The sequence below is a fragment of the Bombus affinis genome, chromosome 5 (assembly GCF_024516045.1).
Source record: "Bombus affinis isolate iyBomAffi1 chromosome 5, iyBomAffi1.2, whole genome shotgun sequence".
Taxonomy (NCBI): Eukaryota; Metazoa; Arthropoda; class Insecta; order Hymenoptera; family Apidae; genus Bombus; species Bombus affinis.
The window spans coordinates 10671568-10685922 of record NC_066348.1 but is presented as its reverse complement, the minus strand read 5'-3'; the positions used below and the strand labels follow the sequence as shown (position 1 = coordinate 10685922).

At 39.7% G+C, this 14355-nt stretch overlaps 1 protein-coding gene and 1 long non-coding RNA gene across 5 annotated transcripts; one reads left to right on the top strand and one right to left on the bottom strand.

The window, feature by feature from the left end:
• Positions 1–4345: 4345 nt before the first annotated feature.
• On the top strand, positions 4346–8492 carry LOC126916464 (uncharacterized). Its single transcript, XR_007710595.1, has 3 exons — positions 4346–4676; positions 4795–5427; positions 8304–8492. It is a non-coding gene; the product is annotated as an uncharacterized LOC126916464 (long non-coding RNA).
• Positions 6249–14142, bottom strand: LOC126916440 (A disintegrin and metalloproteinase with thrombospondin motifs 3-like). 4 transcript variants are annotated; one of them, XM_050722283.1, is made up of 9 exons: positions 13680–14142; positions 10617–10892; positions 9838–9962; positions 9430–9522; positions 8596–8831; positions 7276–7428; positions 7093–7206; positions 6881–7028; positions 6249–6702 (listed from the first exon to the last, which is right to left on the bottom strand). In XM_050722283.1, exons 1-9 carry the CDS (start codon positions 13996–13998, stop codon positions 6619–6621), a joined length of 1548 nt encoding a protein of 515 aa, XP_050578240.1. In that variant the 5' UTR covers positions 13999–14142; the 3' UTR covers positions 6249–6618. The 4 variants fall into 4 exon arrangements, 3 of the variants coding, with proteins under 3 accessions (XP_050578240.1, XP_050578241.1, XP_050578242.1); XM_050722284.1 differs by having other exon boundaries at positions 6896–7028; XM_050722285.1 differs by having other exon boundaries at positions 6249–6694; positions 6896–7028.
• Positions 14143–14355: the final 213 nt, after the last annotated feature.

Sequence of the window (14355 nt, the reverse complement as noted above, 5' to 3'; positions counted from 1 at the left end):
TGTTCTGGTCCTCCTAATTCCACAGCTCTCTTTTAGGGTCTCCCTTGCCCCCATCAAGTCTTTGTAGACCTGGATCCACTCCTTGTCTTGCCCTACTTTGACGAGGATGGCTTCTGGTCTGTTACGTATCCTCTTCGGTCCCTCCGGCCTCTTTGGCTTGTCCAATGCCGCCCTTCCTGCGTTCGCCTTACTGACCACCGTCGGGGTGTCCGTTCTTTTTCCTCTCCTTCCGCAGACAGGGATCCAGTCATCCTCTACATCGCTGTCCGTGCAGTCCGTAGTCGCTTTTGCCGAACTGTTGCCGGCACAGGCTCCTGCGTAGGATGCCTCCACGGTCGTTGGTCTCTTTCTCTTGGTGTCGCCCTTCCCCTCGACGGGCGATCTCTCCTTCCTTTTTCCTTCCTTCTCCTCACTCCTCCCCGGAGGGGTGGTCATCCTGGTGGCCGTGACTATCCTAGCGTTCCTCTTGAGCCTCATCTCGTCCAACATCGAGTGGAGCTTGATCGCTTTTTTACTGATAGCGTCCCTCCTTTTCTTGATGTCGGTATCCTTTTTGCTCATGAGGTAGAGTCTGCTACCTATGCATTGGATTTCGCGGAAGACTTCTGTGATGATTTCCGTCATCGCCTTCCATTCGCTCATTTTGATGACGATACTGTCCTCGTCATTGCTTTTGGTCTCGGCCGTTGCTCTGTTCGCCATGGCCTTCCTCCTGAGACATTCCCTTGGTGCCGCCGCTTCGCTGCCGCTGTCCGACATTTCCGCCGGTGTGTCTAGCTCCGAGTGTGTCGTTGCCATCGGCTGGCTCCTGGCCAGGCTTCTCGTTGTCTTGCACGCGCTCCCCTCTACTGGGGACTTTCTCATATATCTGGTGATCTTGTCACCTTTCGGGATTTTTTCCTTGGCGAATCGGGTCGCCTTTTCGGTGGGTGGTGTCTTATCCTTGAGTGCCTGCATTGGCATCTCGACATCCTCGATGATTCCCGCGATGTCTTCATCAAATTCGAGGTATCTTCTTGTGCTTTTCTTGCACATCTTTTCCTCTGTGACAACTGCGGGTGTTTCTTGGTCCCCGGTCGTGTTTACCGAACGAGGGGAGGCCCTGGGATCGACCTTCCCCTCGCCGTTCGTCCAGTCGTTGGGTGACCGTCGGGTCGAGCCTGGGACGCTACTCGAATCCCCGACGGGGCCTGGAAGCTCCGAAACCCCCTGAGCCGTATGTTTACTTACCTTATAGTACTTGTCCATATTGTATTTGTAGACAGTGGATACACTTGGCGGGGTTTCCGGGGATTTAGTGCATTGGTCAGTGGGGTGATTACCTGCACATTTTACGCACCGGAAGTTATGATTGCAGTATTTCTGCGTGTGGCCGTACCTTTGGCACCTTTTGCATTGTATTATTTCTTTCTTTGCAAGAGGTGGCTCGAACTTAACTATGGAGTTCATCAGCCGATTGATGTTGTAGATTTCTTTGTTGTTTGTTTTTTGTTTTAAGTCTATAAAAAATAAGGATAGTGGGTTTTTTGTGATTCTATGCCTAATGTTGCTGATGTTAGTTACTTCGTGGCCGTGATTTAACAGTTCGCACTTTAGTTCGTCTAGATCGACTGAGTGGTGGATGTTGCGTAGCACCACTCGAAATGGTCTATCTTGTTTGAGCTGATATGTGTGGAATTTAGCGTTTAACGTTTTTAATAGCTTGGTTAACTTTCTATAGGCGTCTGGGTGGGTCGGCAGTATTTTCACGTGGTTGTTGTTAATCTTTAACTTGTAGTCCTCTTTGCTGATGTCTTTTTCGATAGTCTTAACCATTGACTGTATGTCGATTACGTCGTCAATGAATATCGGTGGGGGAGGGGGAATTCTTTGAGTATGGAGATTATTTACCTTTTCGGTTGTAATCATGGAGTCTTCCGTGGACTCTAGTATTGAGAATCTATTGTAGGTGGTCACTTGGCTGGCTGGTGGTTTAGTTTGACTCTTGTTTACATTTGTCTTGGTTGGTTCGAGCTTTCGTTTTTTCGTGTGATGGTCGTTTACCAGGATAGATGCGTTGCCCTCTTGCCACGGGGGAGGAAAAATGGCGGTGTTATAATTTAGCTCCGGGGAGCCTGTTGGGAATGATAGAGCCATCATCGAGCTAGTTAATTCAGTGTGAAAGAACTAGTCGAGAGGCTGTTAACCCCTGGCTAGGTTAGTTGGATTCGCTTTCGACAGATGGGCGTCACGTGGAGTTTTGTGAACTTCACAGGGCACTGGACACACGTCTGCACGTCTCGGCACTCAGCAGCAACTGGATGGCCACGTGCAGCTTTGTGGACTTTGCAGGGCACTGGACACACGTCTGCACGCCTCGGCACTCACGAACGAACTGAAACATGTATCATAACGCACGAATTATGATAAAAAAGAAACTGTCTTTCGAATAAAAGCAATCCGTTTGCCAGGTGCGCTTAAGGATGTACAGGACGTCGACGGAGCAAGTGTACGAAATACAGCCGCTGGAGGGTAACAGTTCCGCTCAACGTTACACTCAACAGCCGAAACAACGATTCTCTGAAATGGCTACTCCGTCGGTTTCGCCGACGTCTTCTCTCCGAAAGCGCGTCTCGGAACTGCCAAGAGCCGCGAGTGCATCCGTTTCCGGTGCTGCGGGCATTAATACGGATCTGATATCGATCCTAAGCTCGTTAGCGTCTTCCGCGACGGAAATCAACCGATGAGGCGAGGAAGCGCCGAGTTCGCGGGACGATAGCAAATCAAACTGGCCCGGAAAAACGACCGAACAGAAAGGAAGTCGATCGAAGAGCTTCCGTTCCAACAGCTTCGACGTGTCGACATTGCACGGAGCTAAAAGTAAGCTTAGCGGATCCTCGAAAGCCGCTATTTCGACCTTTATGGCACCGTCGAATTGGTTCACGAAGAGACACCAACCGATGTCGAAGAAGCCGGAAGATTTAGTAACGGCCAGTTTAAGTCTCAAGTTCGATAAATCGAAGGTAGTGAAGGCGGTGAAGGAAACGTTGGGTAAAAAGTCCCCTAATAGCGAGGTCAAACACAAAGTCGTATGGGACAACACTATGGGACAACAAAGTGGACGCTCAGGTAAGTTGTATTTCTCGTTACGATATCGTTTCTTGTTTAAGAGCCATCGTAGGTGAAAGGAGGAATGAAAAAGAAAATCGTAAATCGTAAAATCTCTTCCAGAGAATGCAATTTATCGTAAAAATTAATAAAGTCAACCACAACGTGAAATTAAATAATTGTTGTTTGATATTCTGTATTATCGATATAGGTGAAACGTGGAGAAGATAATTTGCAATCATTGCGGACAATATCGCAGTGACATTATTATCAATCGGTAATATTAATGATAAAATTCATATGGGATGAAAACAGAGCATCAAAAGTGGTTATTTGTCGATCTTCTTGCGAAGGGAAAATTCCTGCAAAATGTTTAAGAACGGCTCTCAACAAGGAACAAAAAATGTTATTACAGTTCCATTTTCGTGTTCGTTTTTTTTCTACATGATCCATGTGAAATAATTCTTCAGATGCTCTGCTGGTAAATGAATCGACGTTTGTAATAGAGGAAATATGAAGTACAGCGAGATCGTTGTTGGCTATTGTTCTACACCGATATCGACAAAATAATTCTTCGACAACTCTATTGATAAATCAATTGTAGTTTGAAATCAAACGAATCTGAAGTACCATCAGTTTGTTGCTACGAGAACAATAGCCACCAACGATCTCGCAGTAATTCGGATTCGTTCGATTTTAAACTTCAATTGTTTTACCGACAGAATCTCTGAATAATTATTTTGCTGGTAAATTCTGTTGGTATATCGATTAGAGTTTGGAATCGAGCAAATACGAAGTACAAGATGGCTATTGTTCTCACGTAGCAACAGTCTGATAGTATTTCAGATTCGCTTGATTTCAAACTTAGTTCCCTTGGTTTAATTACTGATTTATCAGCTGGATCAAAATTTAAAGAAAATGAAGATCAAGTGAAGCGCGTAAGTTTGACCTCTGCTTAATTTTTTCATCTCTACACTCATCTTTTTCAACTTCCATGTCACATTTCGTATAAATGCTAATAAATCTTTGTTTTTTTTTTTTTTTTTTTTTTTTTTTGATAAATTCTCTTAAACGTCGCACAAGAATTTTTCGTTCGCGAGGAGGTGCAAAAATGGCCACTTTTTGACTTAGGTCAAAATTTGCAAATTTGGGGTTAGCCCCAACTTAACCACACTTTTAATCCAACATGAATTTTATTTTAATATTACTGACCTCTGATGGTGGATCTGCGATACTGTACTTAATGATTGTAAACTATCTTATCGACTTCTCATCTATATTAATAATATAGGAATATTAAATATTATTAGGAATATTAGGAATATTAAATAACAGTTAAATACTGAAATATATGTTATTTGATTTGTTTTAGAACGAAGCTCATTCTCTGGAGTGAAACTTTTAGTTTCTCTTTCTTACGCGATAAAGGAGAGGTGCAAGGATTTAAATATTTATAACATTATGACCTTTATTCTTTAAGCATGAAAATATTTTAAATACAAGCATATAAATATTACATATAAATATTTCTATTTACATATACATCAAGTAAATTTACATATACATTTTCATCTTGGTAAAAAGAACATGTAAATTATCGTAGTAACTATTACGTATTTTAACGCGAAATCTCGTTTCATAAAAATTTTCATTCAAATACGTAAACACATAATATTCATAAATTTATAAGAACAATTTTGTCCGTAGGTATTTGGTAGCGCAATGAGAAGATGTTAACGGCGCAAAAGGGAAACGATACGGGGGCTTCCGGGTCGAGCGGAAAGCCCTCGGTATCTCCGAACAAACCAATGTCAGGCAAAGTGACAAATTGGTTTTCAAATACCAAGAATCAAAATCGGAATCAGACGGAATCCAGCGAACCGTCTCTCTGTTCTTCCCTAAAGGACCTATTCAAGAAGTAATGGGGAAGAACAAATGCTAATAAATGTTAAGTGTCTCTAGTTTAATTAACACTTCTTTATCTTTATCTTTATTAACACTTATTTATTTAAGAATTTATTCAGAGATTAACACGACCTAATAGATGACTGACAATCTGGTGTAATTCAAATTAACGAGCTATACTTTCCTTGTACTTTCTTATTGCTATACCTCTACAATATTCTTTTATCGTATCTGTCGATTTTAATCTCACACAAATATCTAATAAATGTGTATACAGTAGTTGACGAAAATATTAGATAGAAGATTTTTGCGAATATATATTATGTGTGTTAGTGTTTTTCTTCACTTCACTTCAATGTAACGAGACGTGTCTATCATGATTACACCGGTAAAAATTGAGACTAATTTGGAAATATATATATATATGTCGGAGATGTAGAGACATCGAGCCTTTCTTTTGGAAGATTTCTCAATACTTGGGCTCGGGGTGACATAACTGGTCGCCGAACGTAGCCACCGTCACGGGATAAACGAAATGTTTTACAAAGGAGGTTCCAGTGTTAAGGGATACGCTGTATAAACAATCAAGTCTTGATCAGGAGCAATGCTGGTTTATGTGGAACTGCCTAGTTACGGCGCTTGGGAATTTGTTGATATTCCCGATCGATATGTATTTGATATATGTAACTGTATCTGTCATTTATTTTGCAATCTCCTTGGAGAGTTTACTGTCATCGTCTTGGAGTCAGTCTTAGAGAAACCCTGTGCCTGAGTGAACGTGTCAGTGTGCTATCAAAAATATATTAAAACGTACAGAAAGTTTCCCGTTGACCGTGGATTCGTTACAGAACCCAAGAATATTATTTAAAGCATTTGTTTACTTATTGTTTGTTATCTTAGTTAACCGTTAAACTAATTATTTATCAAACTTTGTAAAGAAATATAATTTTATGAAAATACAACCTTTATTGAACATCATGATGGCAAATGCTAACGAAGAATTGTCTCGCGCTCGAAATCCAAACGACAATTCGACATATATAATAATAAATAATTTGGAAACAAGAGGATCTAGAAGAGATTTATGTTACAAATAGATAGGAATCGCAAAGCCGCAAGAACGCACATAATACGCAAAAATCTATTAGGTAATCCAAATACTAACAAAGGTTTATTGCATTTTCGCGTTCGACACTGTACTCCTACTCCGCAAGTCCTCGAACATTTCTCCCAGCCGCTCCAAGCGCTCCAACCTCCGTCTCTCGGTTTATTTAGTATTATACCGAAATCGAAGCTCTTTCTATTCGTCGACTGACATCGACCGTTTATACACCACTGAAATATTTATACTGTACTGTATATAACGTGTATTGATACATGATAACATACTAATCGTGTCTACTATGGTACGTATGCTATTTATTCGCTACTAATTATCGTAATTAATTAAAAAAATTGTTTCCTTGCGAGATAACTCTTTAACGCGTCCGCAGTGAGAAGTGCAACGAAGGCAGTTATAAACGCGTTGATTAAACCGTGCTAATCGTTCATTTCGTTTTCGTTATACTTATCGTTCATCAGTAGACTGTAGATATCTACGCAAATTCGTATCTCCATGAATACGACTTAAAAAGTGGGCTCTAGATAAACAATTGTTCCGTTATTATTTATTGCCATTTCGGCATCCTGTGCATCTTCTCGTCTGCGAATCTTTTTTATATAAATATTATATAATTATAATATTATATAATTATTATATAATATTAATATAAAATATTATATAATATTATATGTATAATATTATATATTATAATTATATTTTATATAAATATAAAACGTATAAACGTAAAACTCCGCGGTTTAATTATTAGTAACCAAGTTAAACTACCTGCTGTCGCTTTACCTTCGAGTCACCGCATAATGTACCCTCCAGAGGCGGTCCCTTCTTAGTCTTGCATGTTTCAGACACGTTACTGTTACCGCACCACAGACGAGAACACGGTTCCGCCACGTCGAAGGTCTTGCAGTGCTCGTAACTGAATTCGATGGAAAACTCGTTATCGAAAGACCGAGCAACGATAATTTGCGTATGAAACGTACCCTTCGCCGAATTCCATGCGACACTGCTCGTCCATCGTAAACGTCTCGCGAATGGTGTCTCTCAGTTGGGAGAGGCCATCGTGCTTCGGCTTATTCGACAAACAGGACCACCGTCTGCAAGTACCTATTTTAGGAGTATGTAATTCTAAGAAGGATATTCTTGTGTAGAACGAGCATCCTTACCTCACTCTACGATGGAACTCCTTTTTCGAGCAAGGGGACCAATAAAAATGATGGAACGTGGCAGCGACCATCGGTGCCATCACGCTTCCTCGAGATCCCTCTTCCTTGCACGCGTTTCCGGTCGTTTCGTCTCCGTCGTGAGTCAGACCTAGACTACGGGAAACACGTTTGTGTCGTTGTCGAAGCGGACAAAGAAATAATCTTGTTGGCGTTTGTAGGAGATTACGCAGGAGCGGCTCTCTTGGTAGTTTTGTGCAAAAAAACCGTCACGAAGCATTCGTTGTCCTCGTTATCTCGTTGTCAAGCACTTTCGATCGCTTCTTTCTTTTTCGCACGATCAACCTTGTACGTTTCTTAGGTGGAACAACGCGAGTTACATCGACCAACGCGCAAAGAAACGCGATTCTGTTCGGAAGAAACGTTGTTCACCTTCGTACGTTCTCTGCGCGCGCGTTCATTGGCAAAAGAAAAAAGAAAGAAGAAAAACTAGTAACATGGAAACCTCCTCGCTCTGGAAAAGTCTTTTCATACGGTAAGCGATTTTCTAATATTTCCAGATTACAAAGTTAGATGCTCCTTTCTCTTTGGTTCCTTTAATTTCCCGTTTCGTCATTAGTATCGCGCTATTTACTTTCTATTTGAATGCGAGAAATACCAGCATATTGTTTGTGGCATCTATGCGACAGCTAATGCAACCTTGTAATATTATTTTCTATGAGGACGGACGAGTTGCGAGCCACGGTTTCCTTTGCAAAGTCAACACTCGCGACGAGTACCGTACGATGCGATAAAAAGAAATTTGACGCTGAGAAACAGGGTCAAGGTCAACTTTGCGTCCCACTTTTTTAAATCTCCGTCGATCCAGAAGCGTAGAATTCCTCTATACTGTGATTTTACTACAATTTTTCTACATCCTCCGTGTAGCGAATAAGTATAATGGCAATAAGAACGCGCTAATGTTAAATATAAATATAAACGCAGTATCGCTTTTGTCTCAAAAAGCAAACGTCATTTTTTGGAGACAAAAGCGAGGAACGAAACAAGAGGATCTAGAAGAGATTTATGTTACAAATAGATAGGAATCGCAAAGCCGCAAGAACGCACATAATACGCAAAAATCTATGGCAGATTCAAAGTACAGTACTCGTTGTGATATTCGGTAAAGATAATAAGTTCTCCTATGGAGATTTCATTTTTCAAATTATTCTCGTAAAAGTGCGTATTTGCATAAATAAATAGCACACGGTCTCTGCGTAAATACCCAGGCCAGTTATAAATATTTCAGTTTGCCAACGATATCCCAACATGTGGGACACTCACATGTGTGCTACTTCGTGAGCGATGATAAAGGCGCTGGTCAAGCCTTCGTCTCGATTTAACGCGCACGATCTCGCGGGATCGCATACTCCTGACACAGGTGCGTAACCGGAAGGACCTCCTATATCTAACCGCGTCAACCATACAGCAACATCGTGATTTACGTCCTTCGAGGACAGCATCTTTCTGTTCCATTTGTTCACGTTCTCGAGAGATCGTCTGGCATCGCCACGGCGGACCTACGACAACGTTTAATATTTTCTTAATAAAAGCTAGCAAATATTACGAATATATTATATTTATTATTACATCATGCATTATATACTATATATAAATATTCGTCAATGATAATAAATATATGTGCAAGTAATCGTGTTGTTGATTGTAATCAAATGTAACTTGTAACGTTGTTAGTATTTTAATCTTTCTGAAAAATGTTGAAATGTTGATTCAACGGCAGAGAAGAATAGCAGAAAAAGAAAAGTAAAAGGAATCGCAAGTGTCGTATATCAATGGTATTATCATAGGTCTATAACATTAAATTAAGATTCTTAAGAGATGAAAAAGGTTTAATAGTCGATTATACAGATATTTCGGATACACGATAAATGCGAGGTTTGTCAATGATTCGTGAAGATTGTTTGTTTGGAAATTTGTTTCCAAGGGATCGTTCACGGTTGTCCAATTTAACAAAATGGAACTCGTTGCATTTTATCGATCTAAAACGTCGTGCGCAGATATTTTGACCTATATAATTTATATACCATACACTGTACAGATAAGTAGAAAATAAAATAATTGACACTTAAATGATTTAATTTAATGGAAATCGCTTACCATACCGTCTCGTTTTTCCGCGTATAAAATCATTCGTACGATCACTAGAATCATGTTGGATTCGAGCGATGGATCCATGTAAATTGCACTGACCTAGAATTAAAATACGTACGAAAATGTAACAGGCGTTAAAACAGTATTACAGCCTTACAAATAAATTATTATTCAAAACTCTCGTAAATACATCGTATCTTATATAATTTTCTTAAAAAATTAATTTTATTCGTTATATTTATCTTAGGAAATGTACGTTATTAATCTCAACAGCATTGGAAAACCAATTACCGAATGGCTGAAATTAATCGATTACAAAATTCCATTACGGTTTCCCGGTTGCTTGCGTACATATGTAGAAGGAGGTATTCTATATCTAAGTATAATAACAGAATTTCGTTTGGTATTACTTACGATGTTTAAAAGAGCCAAGATATATTGCTGTACTCGAATTCCATGAAAATCTACCACGGAGTAATCAGCAGCTATTCCAAGCTCTAGCCATCGTGGCGGCGAATCCTTAGCAGCTGGTCTTTTCTCTAGAAATGACTTATCTTAGAAATCGACTTATCTTCCACGAAATTAGAAAGTCTACTCGACTCGACTTGATAGCTTAAACGCATGGTTATTAAAAGCATAAATTAATATCTACGAGCAAGTATTCGTGGAATAATTATTATGATATAAATAATTATTTCAAAAGTATAATTTCAAAAATATCAATTCGGTATCACCGTGAATTTCATCCTGCAAATTTCTTTAAAATTCTTGACAAATTTTGGTAAACGTATTCCTCCAGCAAATTTTTCTATTTTTCTATTTTTTTACATTAAATTAGGCAAGATAGATAAATATTCGTGCAATGGACAATATACATATGTGTAATAGACAGGGGATAATGAAATAAATTAAAAACAGCGAAATATAAATGAACGTGTAGAAGATCAAGCGAGAGTGGAACGCAATAGGGAGAATAATTGTAAACCGAGTTCCTTTTAAGGCTGAAGATGAGCTATTCTTATATTACATGCTGTTATTATTACTTTTGTACACGATAGATTGGAATATCAGTACAATTTCTTTCTTTCAGTAATATTCGATGATTCGTTAATTTATTAACCGCTATATTGTACGTGGCAAGTAGAAAAGCAACGATCGTACAAGAATGGCATTTGGAAAAATATTTGACTTACTTGATAATCTGTTCCTTTGCCATTTAGGACCAGAGAAGTATCCAATTTCCTCGGGATTTACGTCGATCGATAATTCTTCCACTATTGTATCGTTGTATTCTGTGGAGACATCGTCTTTTTCATCGTACAGAATCAATTTCTCAGCTTCTGGGTATTCCACGTCGAAGACGTCACCGGAAAGATTATAAAATCCCTGAACATCGTGGCTTAAGGAATCGCGTTTGCTTCGTTTCGACTTTCTCTTACTTTCTTCAACTTCAAATTTATTCGATTTCCCTGTAACCGAATTATCAACGTTTTACCACGTTTGCCTGTCTTATCTTCGCTATTCTCGTTACGGATAAAATGAAAAAATAGTTGCAAAATTTCTGAAATTGTAAATACGACCAGACTGGAACGTATCAACGACATATACGGTGTCACAAAATTGTGACAAGTCAATATTCCAGTTGTTAGTTTGTTGAATTTACGCCACCGCTGATTAAACGTATCACGCTTTAATAGAAAATTCAATTTCCCAGCGGGGAAAATGGAATTTTGCGCTAATTAAAGTATTGCGCTTTTGTACAAAATTCCATTGTTTTCTGTTGCCCGCGAAAATGCAATTTTACGACGGACATTTCAGACAAATTTCCATCAGACGGCTTTCCATCCGTAAAAAAGCATGCTATCTATAAAAGTGTCAATGGAAATTGATCAAAGTAACGTCAAACAAAGCCGTTTAAACAGCGAGGTAAACAGACCAATTGCTTTTAACAAAACCTGCTCTTCGTTGCTCTTAACCGTCACTTTCACTTTTAAATATCAATCGGCGCTGTTCCTCATTAAAATTTCGATTTAAATCGAACGAGAAATACAGCGTAACACTTGGAATTTTCTATCGTTTCTCAACCATACTTCGAACATTTACGTCGCATTCTTCGATCCATAGGATCGCGATGTTGGATTCTTCGATTTCGATACAAAAACGTTTCACAGCTTTCGACGCGGGCAATTTAATTAAGAGAACAAATAATTTGTTTATAAACTGCCAATTACGTGCCTTGAATTTCCGATATATGCAATAAATTTCATTGCTACTCGACCTAAATGGGTCATAAAGTTGCAACCGTGTAAACCGTGCTACGTAATTTTATTGCATTCAATTTTCCACGTTTCCAACAATTTATCAAATTAGAATTTATCCGCGCATCGTACGAAATTTTTCATAAAAATTGATTAATAATAGTAGATATATAGGTCCTCGTATTCGTAAAACAGATTTTTAATCCGTAAACAACGAGTCGTGGAAATTACGATACGATCGATTTTCAACTTAGCAAAATTTGTTTCCATTTGATATTCACATCCAGATTGTATTTCCTTTGTAATAAATTAATTATACAATTAAATAAATTTATTATTCGAACCGATATTCAGATACAGTTCGAGTATACTTGATAAATTTTCAGACTCGATTCTCCAAGTCGAAAATGAGAACGTTTTATCCTATACTTTTTCTTCATTTTTCCACAAGGATTCGCGTTGTTCTCGCTTTCAGACGTTGTTCGGTTGCATCCTGTATATACGGGGTGTGCCAAATTTAAACCGCCAAATTGTAAGGAGTTGATTTACAGACAAGAAGAAGAAGAAGAAGGAAGAATTTTATATAATGTTCGTCAACGGACGTTTCTTTACAGAATTCCAAACGAGTATCGTTCGTACGAAGCAGGTAGCGACGCGTTTTCCATCGCAGCGTGCAAAGGTTCGCTGTATTATCGTGTCAGCGCAGTTGCATGCTTTTTATCATGCGACAACAAGCCCGTGTCGTTAATAGCTACAATAATGATACAATGCAAAATAATTATCTAGTATCTTTGATTGGTCGTTGGAGAACGTTGTCCGTGTGCTCGGATAGAAGCCTGACATCGATCAACGATGAGATTAATACGATCTCGTACACACAGTTGCCACCAATTCGATCGAGTTCCAAAAAAAAACGAGTAAAAACGTGTTTTTACTCGTTGCGCTAGTTGTTCACGCGAACTCGCATCTCCAGAATAAACCTTCCGTTTTACAGTTGCGAAATCATAAATACAGAAAAGAAAACGCAGTTCTTGAAAGTCTGACGAAACGCTGATAATACGGTCAATTGTCGCGTGCCGTGGAATGGAAAATTCGTCGTTACTTGTTTCATACGTACGATACTTGTTTGTAACTGTGGAAAAACGCGTTTATTGCCCAGCTTCGTACGACATGTTTTTCGGTAAATATTTACAAAGCGGACAATCTCGCCATATTCAACGGCTTTGAAATATGTTTGCCAAGGCTAATATTCCGAACAACTTTTTCCTGTAATACTCTTTACCGTCGCTCTGCTTTCCGCGATATTCGCAGCAATTTCTGTCTCGACGACGGCGATGATTTCGTAGTTTCGCTTTTCTCGATATCACTGCTAAAGCTTTTCCTACCTCGAATAACGACGCAAAGCTTCGTATGAATCGTATCTATCCTGTTACTTGATTCGCGAATTTAATTCACGGTAGCCTCAGTGATGTTTCTTCTCTGTGCGAGTTGAAAATGATTATCAGAAATGCATATATATATATAAATGTACGGACATCAACGTCCGAGAAGTTCGTCCAGGCCAAACGGTAACGCGTACAGGAAACATTTGTTCAAAATGACTTTGACTTTGGCGATATTTTCAAATTGGAATTAGCTAATGGTCGTTCGCTTTCTAAATGATTATTTCTTTTTCTTCTTTTTGCCTGCAGATTAAGCCCTCTCTGTTTGACGGTTTAAATTTATTAAATTAAATTTATTAAACCGAATATATATATATTCGTTTGTACTACGATTACTCTCATACTCTATGTATGGTATTATCATATCGACGCTATCAGTTCTTACAGTATCACGATCAGAGTCATTTTTAGAATAGAAGAAGCAATTAACGGCGGATCGCAAAGTAAGAAGCTTATAACATAATTGGCAAGGAAGTCGGTAAATCGATCAACCAATCACCTACATCCAACCGTCTAACGAAAGATGAAAAGCCATCGCGATAACGATCCTTCTCACCTGCAGGATTTTCCGGATTCACAGACACGAAGCTCGAATTATTCCTGATCGACCACCACTTTTCGTTTTTCGGCTGAAACATCACATGCTGGCCATTCGTCAGCGGCTGAACGAAGAACGATCTCTGCCCGATCAACATCAAGGCGTACACTTCTTCTTCGCATAACGTCACGACGACGAAGGAACTCGCGTCTCCTTCCAAGCTGCCTTGTCGAAGATCGCAGTTCGCCTTGGCGTTACGTCGCTCGGACTTGGTTTTACCCCGGCGCACCCAATTCACGGTGAAATTCGACGACAGTATCAATCGATCGTTGGCCATGGTCCTTACGGTCCAGTTACTGATCTCGAGGAACACCGGCTCTTGGTGGAGATACTCGCGCCAAGTTTCTCGGTCTTCGTGGGTCGATCTTCTGTTCCGCGCGCTCTCATTCGGGATCACTCGAGGGTAAACGATCTCGTAGTCCTGCAAGCTTTGCAGAAAGTCGCTCATTCGCGATTTAGTAGCGATCGTGCCGAGCATCCACGTGGCGAGGAGAAAACTGGGAAGTTTCGATCGCGTCATGTCTTGCGCGCTTTGATCGAAATTTCAATAGGATTTTCTGGCTACCCAAAACTCGCCAGGCATGCTCGTTCACTCGCAGACGTAGTTATCGCGATGAAAGCAGCTAGTTCGCAG

Coding starts and splice junctions, on each gene's coding strand:
- LOC126916440 (XM_050722283.1), bottom strand. CDS start 13,998: ATGGCCAACGATCGATTGATACTGTCGTCGAATTTCACCGTGAATTGG. Junction 8,832..9,429: donor CGGAAAAACGAGACGGTATG/GTAAGCGATTTC, acceptor ACGTTGTCGTAG/GTCCGCCGTGGCGATGCCAG. Junction 7,429..8,595: donor GCTCACGAAGTAGCACACAT/GTGAGTGTCCCA, acceptor TGTTTCCCGTAG/TCTAGGTCTGACTCACGACG.